Source organism: Cydia strobilella, chromosome 3 (genome assembly GCF_947568885.1).
Source record: "Cydia strobilella chromosome 3, ilCydStro3.1, whole genome shotgun sequence".
Classification (NCBI taxonomy): domain Eukaryota; kingdom Metazoa; phylum Arthropoda; class Insecta; order Lepidoptera; family Tortricidae; genus Cydia; species Cydia strobilella.
Genome location: NC_086043.1, coordinates 6,606,606 through 6,622,632, shown reverse-complemented (window position 1 = coordinate 6,622,632; position 16,027 = coordinate 6,606,606). Strand labels below are relative to the sequence as shown.

General features: G+C 35.6%; 2 protein-coding genes across 3 annotated transcripts; one reads left to right on the top strand and one right to left on the bottom strand.

Moving 5' to 3' along the window:
- Positions 1-34: 34 nt before the first annotated feature.
- LOC134755753 (uncharacterized) lies at positions 35-8,152 on the bottom strand. 2 transcript variants are annotated; one of them, XM_063692320.1, is made up of 17 exons: positions 7,999-8,152; positions 7,688-7,847; positions 7,391-7,613; positions 6,596-6,726; positions 6,145-6,276; positions 5,927-6,044; positions 5,765-5,831; positions 5,612-5,677; positions 4,963-5,024; positions 4,103-4,853; positions 3,829-3,874; positions 3,659-3,756; positions 2,993-3,565; positions 2,635-2,727; positions 1,548-1,697; positions 1,175-1,299; positions 35-257 (listed from the first exon to the last, which is right to left on the bottom strand). In XM_063692320.1, the coding sequence occupies exons 1-17, from the start codon at positions 8,054-8,056 to the stop codon at positions 99-101; spliced, it is 3,012 nt and encodes a 1,003-aa protein (XP_063548390.1). In that variant the 5' UTR covers positions 8,057-8,152; the 3' UTR covers positions 35-98. The 2 variants fall into 2 exon arrangements, with proteins under 2 accessions (XP_063548390.1, XP_063548391.1); XM_063692321.1 differs by lacking the exon at positions 5,612-5,677.
- Positions 8,153-9,516: 1,364 nt separating this feature from the next.
- Positions 9,517-15,870, top strand: LOC134755789 (alkaline ceramidase). The gene is made up of 5 exons (XM_063692394.1): positions 9,517-9,829; positions 9,922-10,078; positions 11,574-11,673; positions 13,937-14,074; positions 14,314-15,870. The coding sequence occupies exons 1-5, from the start codon at positions 9,737-9,739 to the stop codon at positions 14,633-14,635; spliced, it is 810 nt and encodes a 269-aa protein (XP_063548464.1). The 5' UTR covers positions 9,517-9,736; the 3' UTR covers positions 14,636-15,870.
- The last annotated feature ends 157 nt before the right edge of the window (positions 15,871-16,027 follow it).

Sequence of the window (16,027 nt, the reverse complement as noted above, 5' to 3'; positions counted from 1 at the left end):
AGAATATGTAAAAAAAATCGTTTAAGTTTAAATCAATGTATTTATTCCATTGCTACTCAGACGACACGAAAAAGGGTTTAACTAAAAATCTTCAGCATTCAGTTCTTGCGTAGATGGGCCTCATGCTCACGTCTGTAATATCTCTTGCATTTTAATTCGCCATTGTTTCTTAAATTGCTTTGATGGTGACGCTTTTTACTTGGATTTGGTTTTCTACGTCCACAATTTAGACAATATTTTAATGGTGCAGACGGCATCTGGAATCGAAGTGAATGCCATATTAGTTTCCTGGACAAAAACAAAAACCAACCGCAAAAATAAGTGAAATACGGAATGTACCAATTTATGAACCATTATAAAAAAAAAACTGCAGTTCGGTTCTTACGTGAAAGTTTAAAAATCAAATCACTATGCTACTTATTTGTGGCTTTCCATCAGAGAAAGGTCAATCAATATTTCAGATGGAAAGGACCGTATTGCACTTGAAGCATAAGGACCCTTCTGTGATAGAAAGCCATATTTTTTTGCTACTATAATTGGCAACTGTCGAAACTACATGGTTTATCCTTTTTCTGGATGGGACTGTACCATGCCGTATGATGTTTAGAACTTTAGACGCGATTACCGACAATGTTTTTTTCACCGCAACAGCTGGTAAAGGCTCTCTTGATTGTTCAAAAACTGATAAAAAAGTTGCATTTTATTCACATGTCAGGCAAAGTAATCAAATGCAAATTTTGAGTTGTTTTCGTTTGTTTGCATGATAAATATTTAATAACATTACTTTGGAATCGATTTGCTTTGATTTTATTAGATATTTTACACTTAGTATTTTCCTTGTGTTGGTGTTGTGAAAAATATGTGTTTGGTAGCAAAATTTGTTTAACCCTCGTCCTTTGAAACTGTCGCTACGCTCAAGATTCCATTTTTTAATTTTGGAATTTTTCCCTTGCTCGAGTATCAATATTAGCACGATAGGTTAAACAACAACTTTGCCCCCTTTTAAAACAAATAACTATTAACCATTTGAACGCCACTATGGAACGCCAGACCAGACTATGTAATAAGTACCTATGTACCACGGTTAAATTGTAGCCATTCGAGTTTGTTGCTGTCTTTAGCGGGTGAAAGGGTCACGGGGCTCCTGTTATAACTAATAAAAGTATTACAGAACCTTGAGTTTCACAGTCTTATCCTGCCTCCGCACTTCTACGCCTGTTGCGCGCTTGTGTAACTGCCGCCATGTTACGTCCTCTTCTGTGCGTGCAGGTGATCTTTGTCGCCCTCTGTTAATTTTGCCTGTCGTAAAATTATTTATACATTTAATACTCCGACAGGAAACATAATTTACTCCCAAGATATTCCAAATCCATTTTATTTTTAGCCTAATAGTTACAAAATTTATATTTATCAAATATATATTAGTCAAAAGATTTCAATTCTGTAAGAAGTAGGTAAGTATGTTATTCCTTTTCTTAAATCTACTCATAATTATAATACCTATACGATTTTCCGTTCAACAGTTGTTGTTAATCACGTTTAGGTACCTGCTTTTCGTTTCAAATCGGTAATATATTTTGATATGTACTTTAGCCACTTGTTCCATTTATCTAGGTTCATAAGAATAAAGTCCAAATCTTGGCACCATTTTTGATATTCACGCTCCCGCTCTTTCATTTTGTCTGTTCTTGCATAACCTGCATTTTATCGAAGATTTATTTTATGAAAGTAGATACAAAATAAAATCATTTTAACGGAATATGTCGCGTATTAAAAAATGTATGAATTTAAAAATACAAAACGTCGGGATGTACTTATTTTAAATTCAACGGTACAATACGTTTAAAAAAATATATTTCATGAGTAACTATCGCGGTAATCGACGACAATATTTAAATATAAAATAATTTGCAAGTTATGGGCTCCGCGAACCTTGTAACACATCACATCGCATACGATTTCGATACATTGCCGACTAAGTAGTTGCAACGAATTAAATCGATTGATCAAAAACCGCAATGTCAATGTATCGAAAATCGTATGCGATTTTTTGTAAGATGAGTGGAGCCGCCGTTAACGTAGTATCAAAGAGAATAGATAGTATAGACTGCTATAGAGGGTTATTGTCATAGTAAATTTACTGCCATCTATCGACGGTAATAAAACTAAAAATGAAAATGTAAATGAAAAAAAAAATAACTATATAAATTGATAAATGATTTTGTTTTTTTTTTATAACGCCATATGACTTTGACCCATGTTGTTTCACAGATATGTTTTAAAATTGTTAAATATCAAACGGTGTCGTCAACGTCATCTAGCCGAGTTTAGGCCAAAGGTGTGGCGCCATCTATTCGAGAATTACTTTTTCTTGATTTCCGATTTTTTTTCTTAGACTATTTATCTTATACTTGCGGAGTTACATATAATGAGTATGGTATGATCTTTGGTGGTCCATAATTATTTTCGATCGTGTTTTCACGGAAACTTACGAACGTGTCTTGCTAATTCAGTCAGCCTTGGTACAAAAAGTACTGAGGTTGACTGAAGTGGTATGACAAATACGAACGTTTCCGAGAAAATACGATAGAAAACAATAAAATTATGCACTTAGGTACATCTGTATTCTTTTACCTGAAAAGTTCAATGACATGCAGGTGCAAGGACCTAAGTTGGGCTCGCCTTGGCCGCGTCTTATCCAGGCAGGGGCATCTTTTAGATGAACTCCTAAAAAACCAATGTAAATTTTTGTTAGGTTACAATACAAGGTAAGCTCGGTACCTTCTACCCTCTAAATTCAGCTTTTACTTAGGTACGCACTGGTTAGAAAGAATCAGAAGATAAGCACTTATCACGAAAGTATATGACATGTGCCTATCTTCTGACTATGTTAATTATTATGTAGACACAAATGTTTGGATTAAAATGGAATGGAACTCGCTTAACTCATTAATATGCTGGCGCTGGCCCTAATATTTATAAAAATACCAACGGTAATCAAACTTCTGCGAAATTAATTCTGTAGCATTCTGTCTTTCATTATCATTAGTTGTGTCTTTCTCCAAATGTTCAGGACTTTGCGACTGGTTTTTGGACTTATCCGTTTCCCAAACAATATGGTCATATAATTCAGAAGCTGGCACATGATCATCGCATATCCAAATAATAGATGCATCTTTTTGTATAGAAGTAACTTCCTGACCTTCCTGTGTCGGTTCTAACAAAGATATTTCACTTGGATTGTAAATTTCGGATTCGACCAATGGTCCGTCTGGCTGATCGCCTTTTTCGTTAACATGGAGCGAATCTTTGCTGCTCTGCAAATCATCAATCATTTCTGCTGCATCTGGGCTTGTAGTTCTTTGTCGATTCTGTCCATAATTGTCATCCTCGTTATGTTCTTTTGAGTCCGTAGTTTTAAGTAAATATTCAGTAGCGTCTTCAAGAGCAGTAGAGAACATCTCATCCGCTTCTAATATTTTCCCCATAGAAGTGATGGAACGTGTTACACTCGCACTGGGTTTAGTTAAAGGTTTCATTTCTGGCCATGATTCGTCAGCGTCACCTGTTCAAAATATGAATTGTTTTAATCTTAGGTATTATTTGCAAGGGAGGGTTAAAAATATAAGGCAACATAGTAGAGTGCTAGTAAACTTACTCAACAATTCTTCATTTGGTGGGGCAAAATCTATATGAGGTCTGTCAGAGTATGCAATATTTTCTAATAGCTGTTCATCTGCTAAATGTAATTTTGTCCTATAAAAATAAAATCTGTTTACTTTAGAATGAATCGCACATTTATTGAAAAAAATATAAATTTCAGTATACCTGTTACGTGGATTATTTTGATCCTTAGGAATATCATTTATGGAGTCTGTGAAGAAAAATAAATCATTCTAGCAATTATAAACTTGCAAGGTTTAGGTTAGGTTACTACTTACCATCGTAATTTTGGTATATACATATACGAGTACGACTAAGGTAAGTAAGTACAAATCGTGGTACGCGGTGTAAAGAAATCAGAAAAGATTCACATCATTACAAAATTCGGGGGTACTTTCTACTGGTAAAATCTAGAAAAATAATTTAAAATAAATATTACCAAGGTTTTCTTTAGAAAATTGAACTGTTTTGTTCTTTCCCTCAGATAATTCTTCAGTTATTACTTCAACTGCGCCACTCACTTTTGAACTTTGTTCCTCATTTGTATCAATTGTATCTGTAACGTTACTTTCCCCAGGTGCCAATATGGTATTATCTTCAAATTTTCCATCATCTTTATTTTCATTTTCAATCATTGGTGGTTCAGTAATCTCATTGGTGGGTAGCTGGGTCGAACTTAATTCTGGAGAGCCACTTATATTTTCAGTTATGTTTTCATTATGATCATCGTCGTTATCGTCTTCGGGCATTGCTAACGGTGTATCGTTACTGTACAGTACATCAATAGCAGGTTCAAATTTAGTATTAGGTTCAGGTTTGATATCAGATTGAGATGTTATATCAGGTTCAACATTGGTATAGGCTTCAGATTGAATATCAGGTTCCGATTTAATATCAGGTTCTCCATATTCTTCATTATTCATTGAACGAACGTCAGATACTTTGCTAGGGCTTTCTAAAGATGCTTCCTGTGTAACCGAGTCCATAACGTTTTTTAATTGTTTCATAATATCATTTTCTATGGTAACTTCATTGGCTTTTTCATCCATTGTAATAGCATCGTCTCGTGAAGCTTCTTCATCAGCAGTTTGACGGTCGGTTTCTTGTTGGTCATCTTTTTCGACGTTTTCTGAAGTTATACTTAAGAATTCTGGCGTCAGAATATCCGATGGAGTTTTGATACATTTATGCTAGAATGATGAAAGATGATAATTAATGAATGAGAGGAAGGGTGTATAGACACTTTTAGTTAAGTACTTGTAGTTTTATTAGCACAGTGTTACTGCAAATAATACTTACCAAAATACTGTCCACTAAGTCGTCAAGTACATCAAGAACGGGCCCTTCTTGTTCTTCTAGGTCTGGCAAATATGTATTACAAATATAGACTTTATGAAAATACTGAGTTATAATTTAAATTTCGGCTACACTGCTCTCTAAATAAAATTAATCTGAATAAACGCACTAACTGTTCAAAGCTGATTAAACAATCTATGAAAATTCAAAGGAGATATCTAAATCTTGGCGATATTTTAAGGTTGCCGCACATCAAAAAGCTTGGCACTAGATCGGCACCATCTCAACTAGACCCTCTCAATATTCTTTGTAGGAAACTCCATCTAACGCACACATCGGCATCGAATGGCATCGCCTCGCTTTAGTACAAGCTAGTGGACGGCGCGTATAGGCTGCCCGTGGTTTCTCCCTAGGCGCCGCGCCGTTGTCACAGGCGCTGCTGCCCAGCCGCAACCGTAATGACAATCAGCCGTATCCATGCCTACATCACCGAGGTGTTGAATCGCTTCCGTTACATTATTACGTGCTTACATATGCTTGACACGTAGGTATCTAGTTAACGGCGAGCAGATGAGTTGTTGATGAGGTCTGGTGCCGAGATTTTAGTGTGAATCTCTAAACAATAAATTAAACTGATGAAAAAAATATAAACCTCTTTCCTGGTATGTGATTATTTCAATGAGTGTTACCATATCTCCAGCAGGAAGTAACGCTCTTGCTAAAATAAAATAAAATAAAATAAAATAAACAAAAAATCGAAAGACAACAGTGAGTAAAAACAAGTGAATGTAATTAGAAAAATTACCTCTTAAATCTTCTTCCAGTAGTTTTTCTTCAGAATCTTCAAGTATTTTGGCTATCCAAATAGTAACCTGTAGTGTAGTAAATAATTGCAAGTTACATTTTAATAGCCGAATAGGTATCTACCAACTATTTACAATTAACTTTGTTATTGATTGATACCTACCTTTTCTGACATTTCTCGCACCATTCGTTTATTAGTCGCTTTATCCGTTTTAAACGTTGTTGTATCTTTTATAATGTTGTATATTTCTTGACTGACGATGTTCGAGATGTTTTGTAACCTAAATCGTTGAACGAGTAATATTTGATACGCTAATACCAAAGGAAATACATCATATCATACCTACAATATTAGGTATGGGAAAAAAATCATGATATTACCGAGAATTTAGAGTTATAACAATCGGCTTCATTAATAACTCAGCTATTTTTACTCCAAATGCGTCACTTAAAATTTTATATTCAGCTTGGATTTTGTTCTGCATCGCCTCCTTGTTTATTTTTCTTGACGACCTAAAACAGAATTGATCTCGAACACCCAGAGCTTAAAATGAGAAGGTGATAAAGTCAAAAGAATCCGTTTATTTTTCTATTTGGCGGTAAACTCTTATTTAAAATCATGGACACATGCCCAATTACCCAGTATGGATAAAATTCGACAGTTAACCGACATTAAAACGGTATGTAGTTATTTATTGCTATAGGTAGATAGATACAGGGCACTGAGACCAAGCTAGGGGCTAAACTCTACTATGGAAGATAATAGAAAATAGACTACGTTGGGAGACATATGGGAGATAGAAATATTTATGTGGATTAATTTAGTCATTACCTTTTACTTGGCGTAATTATGACGCTGTTACGAGTATCAGATGAGCGCCTGTTATGTTTCAAACAATTTACGGCATCAGAGACTTTTACTATTGGTTCTTGGTCCGTAACACGCTGTTTCAGCCGATTTATCTAAAACCGAACCGTATACCCAATTACCCATATCACGGATAAAAACTTCTATAAGTCCCCACTAGAGAATGCTTTCGGATCGGGTCCGGTCCTGGCCAACCCCATTGTATATATTGATTTTAACTAAAACACGATTTAGACTCATAATTTATAAAACTGATTCGGGACTTAACCTTTTGAACGCCAATGACCGATATATACGCACCGTAGGTTCAACACCAAAGACCGATTAATCGGCCATAGACCACAGAGCAACATAGACCTAAGTGCATATGCATAAAGTTCAATTTTAATTTTGACACTTCGGTGACGTGGCGTCTGGATGACAGCTTTTGTGTTTGACACGGCGTCGAAAAGGTTAATCGATTACGTTTATTACCTATTTGGCTCATTGTATTTATCTTGTCCCGACAGAAAGCTTACTACTTACTCGTATTATTAAGTGGGAGTCACCTGTAGAAAACCTGATTACTTAATTGTATGCTACATGCACCATCGATCTTCATCATATCAACAGAAAGACTTTGCCATCGGAAATGGAAAATTTGCTAAGCACATTTAGGTATCAGAAGGGAATGTTTCATTTTATTGGTAGCAATAAATCTTACAAAGTCGACTACAATCGTGTGTTACCACCGCAGTCAACGACTTCAAAACAACTTACCATCGCTTCCGGCAGTACATTAGCATTGGCTCTCCACGAAGCCATACACTGTCGCTTGGTCGGCGCAGCTAACTCGCTGATTCGCATAGAGCACGCCGGCCGGCCCACCCGCGGACTTTGATATGAACGGCAACTGTCATCCCGTGATGCTGACGAGCTCATCCTGGCATTCTTCGCGAGTGGGGACTTACTACGACCACGTTTGTTCCATTTCGAAATAGTTCTGGACATAAATTATTAGTTTGAAGTGATAAGTATAACTAGAATTTATGCTCATAATCTTACATGACAATGAACCTTCTATGGAAGTTTCCGCCGTTGACGAGTTTTGGCGACTTGATGAGGACACGGACATTATTTGAGCGCTCCGAGGCTAGTGACTTCTGGTCTTGAAGCATTCGACCTCGAGCGATTTCTCTTTGAATAGTTTGTTCGACCCATGTATCTAACTCTGCATCTGAAAGGTATATCTACGGTGAGTAGTGAGAGGTCTCATCGCCTTTAGGCCCGAAGCCAAAGAATAATGGGTGGTATAGCCATGGACTTCTACAACCTACAATATACATGGAATAGACTAAAGATACAGTAACAGCACAATTTAAACTTACTGGAGGTAGGGTATGAAGTACGACTCATTGGATAGGGTTTCTTAAATTGGTTTTGCATTGTAAATTAAGTCGTCATAACAAATAATTTTGAAGGCGTACCTAAAACACGCAGTCTATTTAAAACCGAAGGCAAGTATAGGTACTTGCTTTTAGACTTAAAACACTAACTGACATTGACAAGTATTTTAAACTCATAAAATCTATTAAGCAATAGAACATTATATATACTAGGCCTCGAAAATATAGGTAAGAATATTATTCATATATTCATTCACCATCTTCTTCGTCTTTTGTCAGGCATTCAAAAACATGTAAAGATATTGTGTTAAACTTTCCGCCGCGCTCGGCTTGTATTGTATTAATGTATCGATCGACGTCTTTGCCGCCATTTTTACTTATTTCCGGTTTCATGTAACAGATGACAGATCATATCGAGTCACGAAAGGTACCGAAATATGAGATCAATAGAGATTTTTATAGTTGGTCAAACCAAATCGTCAGTAAATAAGAAAAAAACTATACTCATCCTTTTTCTTTTAGGTGCTCTAACTAGTGTAAGATAAAGATAGTATGATTCTCTCTGCCTATGTTTGAAATGAGACAGTCCTTTGACAAACTATGTTTGCATACCAGTATGTTACATTAGTCTGTTAAACAACTTTGTCAGTAGAAAAAGGCAAGAAATTCAAATTTTCTATGGGACGATAACCCTTCGCGCATACATTTTTGAAATTTTCCGCTTTTTTCTACTGACGGAAATGGCCTAATAGACTATAAATAATATGAACCTGGAGCACAGAAAAATTATAGTACTACCGTACAGAAAGGAAACTTCCTACAAAACCGAAGTTTGACAGCGGTTCAGGGTCGAATCACGACTAATAGAATATAATTTAGGGTTGTCAAAATTTTGGGCATTATCTTATCTGTGGTCGTGCACGCAAAGGGACGTGTGCAAATCCTAATGCTTGCTCGGAGCAATGTAATGCTGAGCCGAATGGAGTCGAGTTTGCCCGAAGCGAGGAGTTTCGCACCCCTGCCTGGAGAGGGTGTAGCAAAACATGTTGTTCACAATATCTTACTTGGGTAATACTAAAGTTTGTCAAAGGACTGTCTCATTTTAAACATAGATAGAGATAATCATTATCTTTGTCTTACACTAGTGCTAGCGCCCAAAAGAAAGGGATGAGTATAATTTTCCTGGTTGTTACTGACTGACAAATTGGTTTGACTAACTATAATTAATATACTTTGCTTAAAGAAATCACTGCTTTAGAATTTAGAACTTTCTAATTTGAATAAAACTGAGTTTTAGTACAATAAAATTTACGTCGCCGTCGGTTCATTTCTATCATGAATCTATGATTTCTATCATGTGGCAAAGGTCTGTGTGTGGCAATACTGTAAACTGGTAACCCAGCACTATCCCAGCATGATTACTTGATTTGACTTGTCAATAGTTGTCAAGTTGACATATCGTCAAATCGTCATTGACGTCATTATCTCACGGAAAATCAACGAAGTAGTGGCTGGTTCGCTTTATTACTCGTACTTACTTCGGAGTAATTAAAATCTGTGAAATTTGAATATCATAAACTGCCAAATATACTTATTACTTAGTAGCGATTTATGGATTGGAAGTCAGTTTTGTTAATTGCGCCTAAAACTCGTGAATTAAAAAGAGCGATTTTCTTTGTGGAAATTCTTTGTTGGTAAACAAAGGATTGTGAATTTCATAATGTGGTCTCATCTTCAACGGGGTAGTTCGCCCGTAGATTGGTGCGAATCTAATTACTCTATATCTCCTATGATCGCAGAGTTTGTTAACACGGTACGTAGTTTTATTCAGATATTTGTTTATTCTGCGGTTAAAGATCTCTTTCAGAAAGGATTTTTTGTGTAAACATGCCAATTTATTTGCAGGTGAGCAACATCTTGTTTTTCCTGTTTCCACCGGTTCTCATTCATTTATTCCAAGAGTATGCAAAGTTTGTAAACCCAGCCATAAATTTATTATGGATCATGCTGATGGTGGTGGGCCTGAGCTCGGCCTATTTTCACGCGACCCTCAGTTTAGTTGGTAAGGTCTTAGTTAAACTGACTAAAATAAGTATCCAGCAAAAACTGATTTAATCAACCTGATTTATAAAAGTAGGAAGAAAGCTTCAATAAAATCATTAACAAGAACTTAATATATACCAAGTCAATTGATGATATAATTATAACTACAGCTTGACACATTGGTGTCCTGATGTACTTAAATGTAAACAGTTTTTACTGTATAGTGTATACCAGTTATAACCTCATAAGGCCTAATGTGCATTAGTATGTATGTTTCAATAATAATGTATGTTTGAATGTACCTTTCATAAACCAAATAAAAAGTAGCATCTGCATCTATTTTAGAGATGGGCGAAATGTGTCAGTAAAAAGAAAAGAGTGATATATATCTTTCTCTCACTGGGATATATATCACTCTTTTATATCTTTATATCCGTATGCGTCACTGCTCCCGCTCGCAACTGTATCGGCACTTGCTCACTTTACGTCATGTTATGACTGTTATGAGTGAGAGAGAGGACACTAGAGTAGTTATTATACCGTGGCGAGATTGTTTCTTTCATTTTGTACCTATATATTGGATGTCTTGGATGATTGTATCATGATGGATATAGATCGATTCATTCACGAAGGCGCTTGCTTTGGTTCGTATTGTCATGCTCATGCTATTACTTTAGGTTTGACAAATCTGCGCGTCGTGAATTGCTCTATCTATAACCTTGACCTTGCATTTAAAAATGAATATATTGACGTTATTGAATTTTAATATTTTTGCGTAATAAAATACCTTATTGCGGTTTGTTTACATTTTATTAAATACCTAAAGGAATACACTCAAGTCCCGTCGAAACGAACGAGGTCAAAGCGAAGCGAACGATTTGCAAAATTTTGGAAATCGCAAATACGTTTTGTGTAAATCCTTAAACTTACCAAAATATGACCTAAATTAGTTTGCATATGCATAGTTTAATTCTAACTTTGTAGGAACAAAACGCAGCTAGTGTATAATAACAACGAAAATAATCATGCTAGGTCCAAACAACTAAGCTTTAAAACTTTAAGCAATAGAACTCAATTTGACTCATCACATCATTGCATTGTACTTCGGTTGATCGACGGCGCGGCGTCGACGCGCGGCCGAGACAAAGAGACAATAGACATCGCTTATCTTATCTATCTATTCACTTTAGTAAATCCTTGCCGCGGGTGCGACGGTGCGAGTGTACGGATATATTGGGATATACTGATATATTCGGATTCGTAAAGACAAGAAGAGTGATTCATGAAAAGAGAAAGATATATATCCTTTATATCTATATCCCCTGAGCTACCCATCTCTAATCTATTTAACTGCTTTCTCAAACAAAAGAAATTCATCCCAATTTACTATTCAACAAGGTTTAAATGAAAAATAGGATTAAATTGTATCATGGGCCTTAGGAGGATAAGGTTCAATGGATTTGAAAAAAGTGAGTCACCTCATTATGATACTTTATTTGTTATATTGCTTTCAGGTCAACTAATGGATGAGATAGCCATACTGTGGGTGTTTATTGCTACATTTGCTATGTTTCTACCAAGAAGATATTTTCCCAAATTCTTAGGAGGTAATAGGTAAGCTTTGTACTCATAAATATTATGTTCCGTTTAATGTTCAGTCAACTTCTCAACACTCAACATACATTACAAAATGTCAAAAATAGAAGGGAAGCACATGCACCCCCTCAAACTCTTAGCTGACTTAGCTCTCTTCACAAGTCAGCTCTAAATTACCACTTACCTTACCTACAGAGTGACAAATACACAATGAAAAACAAACATCCCTTTGAAATAAAACCTAACCCCAAACAACTATGAATTATGTATTTCACTAACCCAGATGTAATTATTTTTTAAACAATTCACAACTTTTAAACTATTAGGAATATTAGGATGATGAGTGTTAAAATTGTAAACTAACAATATCATAAAAAAATACATAGAAATGATGTTCCAGAAACCTTTCACATGCATGTTTTAGAGAAAAATAATATTTTTTGTAAACTCTATATGTATTTGTCTTTTTAGATTTCCAAACAGTTTTCATGCAAAACTTACTGTATATGTATACTTGCTCAACCAAAATACCTATGTAATATGACCTCGGCTTCTTCACATGCACATGTAGCTGATTTAATTACTACTGCACTAATTAAACAGTTTGTATTGCTCTGCTCTGAATTGAGCATTGTATATGAAGTGAACATTGTATGTAAAGGGATCGAAACGTCGGGATGTATTATAAATTCACTATACGCGATATAATCCATTTTCATAGTTTTATTTCTAGACAGAGACAGATAATTGTTTGCGTATGACCTACAGTCGTAAATTATTGTTAGCATACTTAACGACTAGTGTTGACACAGCATTCAATTAGATGCTTTGTTCTTATGAATTTATGATTAGGCCTATTTATAAATAAGTTTTAGGTTTTTCTGTTGCTAAATGTCTGGAACTGGAAGCCATAATTAAAAGATAAATGAACCTTAAGTTTTTTTCCGGTGTCTGTTTATCTACTTTGTTTGCCACTTAAGTAATTGAAAATCTAATTAGAAAAGTATGAGGGGTTCGGAATCGGATACGTGACTCAATTCACTATATGTGTTAGGTACATTATGAGATAGTTTAACAGTTTTTGAGTGAGGCCCATTCAATCAAAAACGACATAATTTACTTATGAGCGTGATATGACACTACGTATACGTTACGTAGCGTTTGAAAATGTGGGGTCGTGTGGGGTTCGAACTCCGGTTAGCTATTAAAGGGTTTCTTGTAACAGTTGTAATTTACGACCGAAATATGAAGGAAAATGGACAAATTCCAAAAAAGATTTAGCTTCGCCTCGGGGTTGGATAATATAATAGTCAGATGGCCGTTGCTTTCATGTGAAAACTAGTGCCCGCGCCAATTTTTGTCTAAGTGGCCTCCGACTGAGGGTTAATTTAGGATGCAATCGGGAAAACACTAATCAGGGGGACAGGAGAATGACTAAAAAAAAAAAACCGGCCAAGTGCGAGTCGGACTCGCGCACCGAGGGTTCCGTACATTACACAATTTAAACAATGTATTTTTTATGTGAAACGTAAACGTGAGTAAAAGGTAAATTGCGGTTTTCGATTTATGACGTATTAAAAAAAAAACTTACTAGATCTCGTTCAAACCAATTTTCGGTGGAAGTTTGCGTGGTAATGTATATCATATATTTTTTTTAGTTTTATCATACTCTTATTTTAGAAGTTACAGGGGAGGGGGGGGGGGGGGGGGAACGACACACACACACACACACACACACATTTTACCACTTTGGAAGTGTCTCTCGCGCAAACTATTCAGTTTAGAAAAAAATGGTATTAGAAACCTCAATATCATTTTTAAAGACCTATCCATAGATACGTATGGGTTTGATGAAAACAAAAATTTTGAGTTTTAGTTCTAAGTATTTTGGGGAACCCCCAAAATTTGTTGTTTTTTTCTATTTTTGTGTGAAAATCTTAATGCTGTTCACAGAATACATCTACTTACCAAGTTTCAACAGTTCTTATAGTTTCGGAAAAAAGTGGCTGTGACATACGGACGGACAGACAGACATGACAATTCCATAAGGGTTCCGTTTTTGCCATTGGCTACGGAACCCTAAAAACTAGGGGCAATTAGTTTTTCTTAAAATTAAAACCTAACTCGATCGATTTTTTGTCTTCGATTTTTCGTAAGCTACTGGGTACATTATGACTTTTATAACGTCAGCCGGCAATTGATTAGATATCGGATATGTCTCGTAAAGTGTTAGAATATTACATCTGTATCTTTTTTTCAATTTATATGTTTTGTTTTCCAGAAAAATGCTAGCATTGTACGCGTGTGTTTTCTCATTTGTATCAACTGGCTTCCTGCTGATGTATCCATTCGCCAACGCCTTTGCTCTGATGGCGCTCGTCGTACCCAGTTTAATGTTCATGTACAAGGAGTTATTAAGGTAATAAAATTTACATTAGATTTTTTTAGCGTAGTGGTTCAAATATTGTAGTGGTATTTACTGATGGTTTTGCAAATTGGTCCTTCGAACCGGATTATCAGATAGCGAAAAAAAAATTAGGTAGGTAAGGTAATACCTTTTTTGACGCCGAGTGTTACTGTGTTACATGCCCCTGTTGTCAAGCGCTTAAGTAATAGATGGGAAACCGTATGCAATAAAATATTTGTGTACCATTTCAGTGTAAAATGCGCGCGCGTGTACCGCCTAGGGTTGCGCAGCATGGCCGTCTGTTTCCTAGCCCTATTCTGCTGGATCATCGACCGCCTCTTCTGCGACGCCTGGCTCTCCATCGACTTCCCCTACATGCACGGCGTTTGGCACATCCTTAGCTTCATCGCCACCTACACAGCGTTCGTAGTGTTGGCCTATTTCAATGTCTCCGAGGAAAACCCGGACCAAAAACCTGTGCTCAAGTATTGGCCAAGCAACGATTTCGAATTGGGAATCCCGTATATTTCTGTCAAACGTCCGTGTAAGAAAGATGAAGATTTGGCAATATAAAATGTTTCTTCTATATTTGTAGTAGGTAGGTATAATGACACGTTCACATTAGGCTTGATCAGCCGTACCTTCTGCCGTACTTTTGGTGTATTGTATCCGTAGTGTAATCGCTCTTTTCTAAATATTAAGTATGCTAATGCTAACTGATGGCTGACTGTAACTAAACTTGGCTAATGTGCACGTGCCCTAAATGAGTCGCTAAATCGAATGTGATATGTGCGTGTGAATTAGACTGTAAATCGTGATTTCTTTGTTTAGCTAAACGCTGTAAATGTAAAACAAATGCAGCTCGCTAAACGTAGCATAGGATATTATGTAATTTGCTAGTTTGATTACCGTGAAATTTAATTTCAATAAGTTTAGGTACCAAAGTATGACAATAGCCATCAAAAACATTCTTACACACCCGCTTTTATGTTCTATTCTTTTTGATCAAAATTCGTAGGACTGGGTTTCGTTAAGACATGTACCTAATTCGGATTCTCATATAGTGTTGCTACAGGATGCGCACTATGTGCCGCATAAGGATGCCAATTATGTGTTATAAATAATAAAATAATTAATACTGTGGCGTCACGTATTCAATAATGTTCATCAGTAGTTTCATTGTTAAGTATGTAAAGTTGATTTAATATAAATGTAAGCAAACAAAACTACGGAAATCGGCTTATGGTAAAATACCATCACTGATATAGAAAGTTACTCTGTATGTATCATAGGTTATAGGTTTTTATTGTATCATATCAATCATCTAAATAATTTAGACGTGTCGTTTTCAAGCAAAAGGTACTCCATTGTCGCTTGCCATAAGGACGCTCTGGCAGGTTTTTCGTATAAAGATACAAGCAATTTTTTTTTTTCTATTTATTTAGGTAAACAAACAATCACTACAAGGGAAACTTAAATATAGTAGTTTTAACACTATTTACAGTATGTGTGACCAACACCGTTCACCACTTGATAAATACAAAAATTTTGATTATTCGGAGCTTATATACAACTGGAGCTTAAGGCTCCGGGAGACATTGATAAAAGAAAATATAAGTATTATTAATACATTATAAATTCATGAAGAAGATAAGAAAAAAAAAATCCTTAACGCTAACCAGTTAACAGTGAAGTGCATGCAGTATTACGTTATATAAAATATAAAAAAAAATTTTTTCGTCCTTAGGTAAGCGACAATGTCTCGCTGCAATGCAATGTGCTTTTGATTGAAAACTTCACTTATTATCTAGGTACCCAAAATTGTTTACATTCTTTTAAATACCTAAAAAACAGATTATGGATATTATGACTAAGAAATAAGTAGAGTTTTAACGAAAATATAATATTTTACAATTAGCTATTGTTAGGTTTATTTTTTTTACATACGAGTGAGAAACATGCTTT

Bases quoted from the DNA above. Each gene is read 5' to 3' on its own strand.
- LOC134755753 (XM_063692320.1), bottom strand. From the start codon at position 8,056: ATGCAAAACCAATTTAAGAAACCCTATCCAATGAGTCGTACTTCATAC. The intron at 3,757-3,828 runs GTATACTGAAAT...TTATTTTTATAG, and splicing joins CAAAATAATCCACGTAACAG to GACAAAATTACATTTAGCAG. The intron at 1,698-2,634 runs GTAAAAGAATAC...GATAAAATGCAG, and splicing joins CATGTCATTGAACTTTTCAG to GTTATGCAAGAACAGACAAA.
- LOC134755789 (XM_063692394.1), top strand. From the start codon at position 9,737: ATGTGGTCTCATCTTCAACGGGGTAGTTCGCCCGTAGATTGGTGCGAA. The intron at 9,830-9,921 runs GTACGTAGTTTT...ATTTATTTGCAG, and splicing joins TCGCAGAGTTTGTTAACACG to GTGAGCAACATCTTGTTTTT. The intron at 14,075-14,313 runs GTAATAAAATTT...GTACCATTTCAG, and splicing joins ATGTACAAGGAGTTATTAAG to TGTAAAATGCGCGCGCGTGT.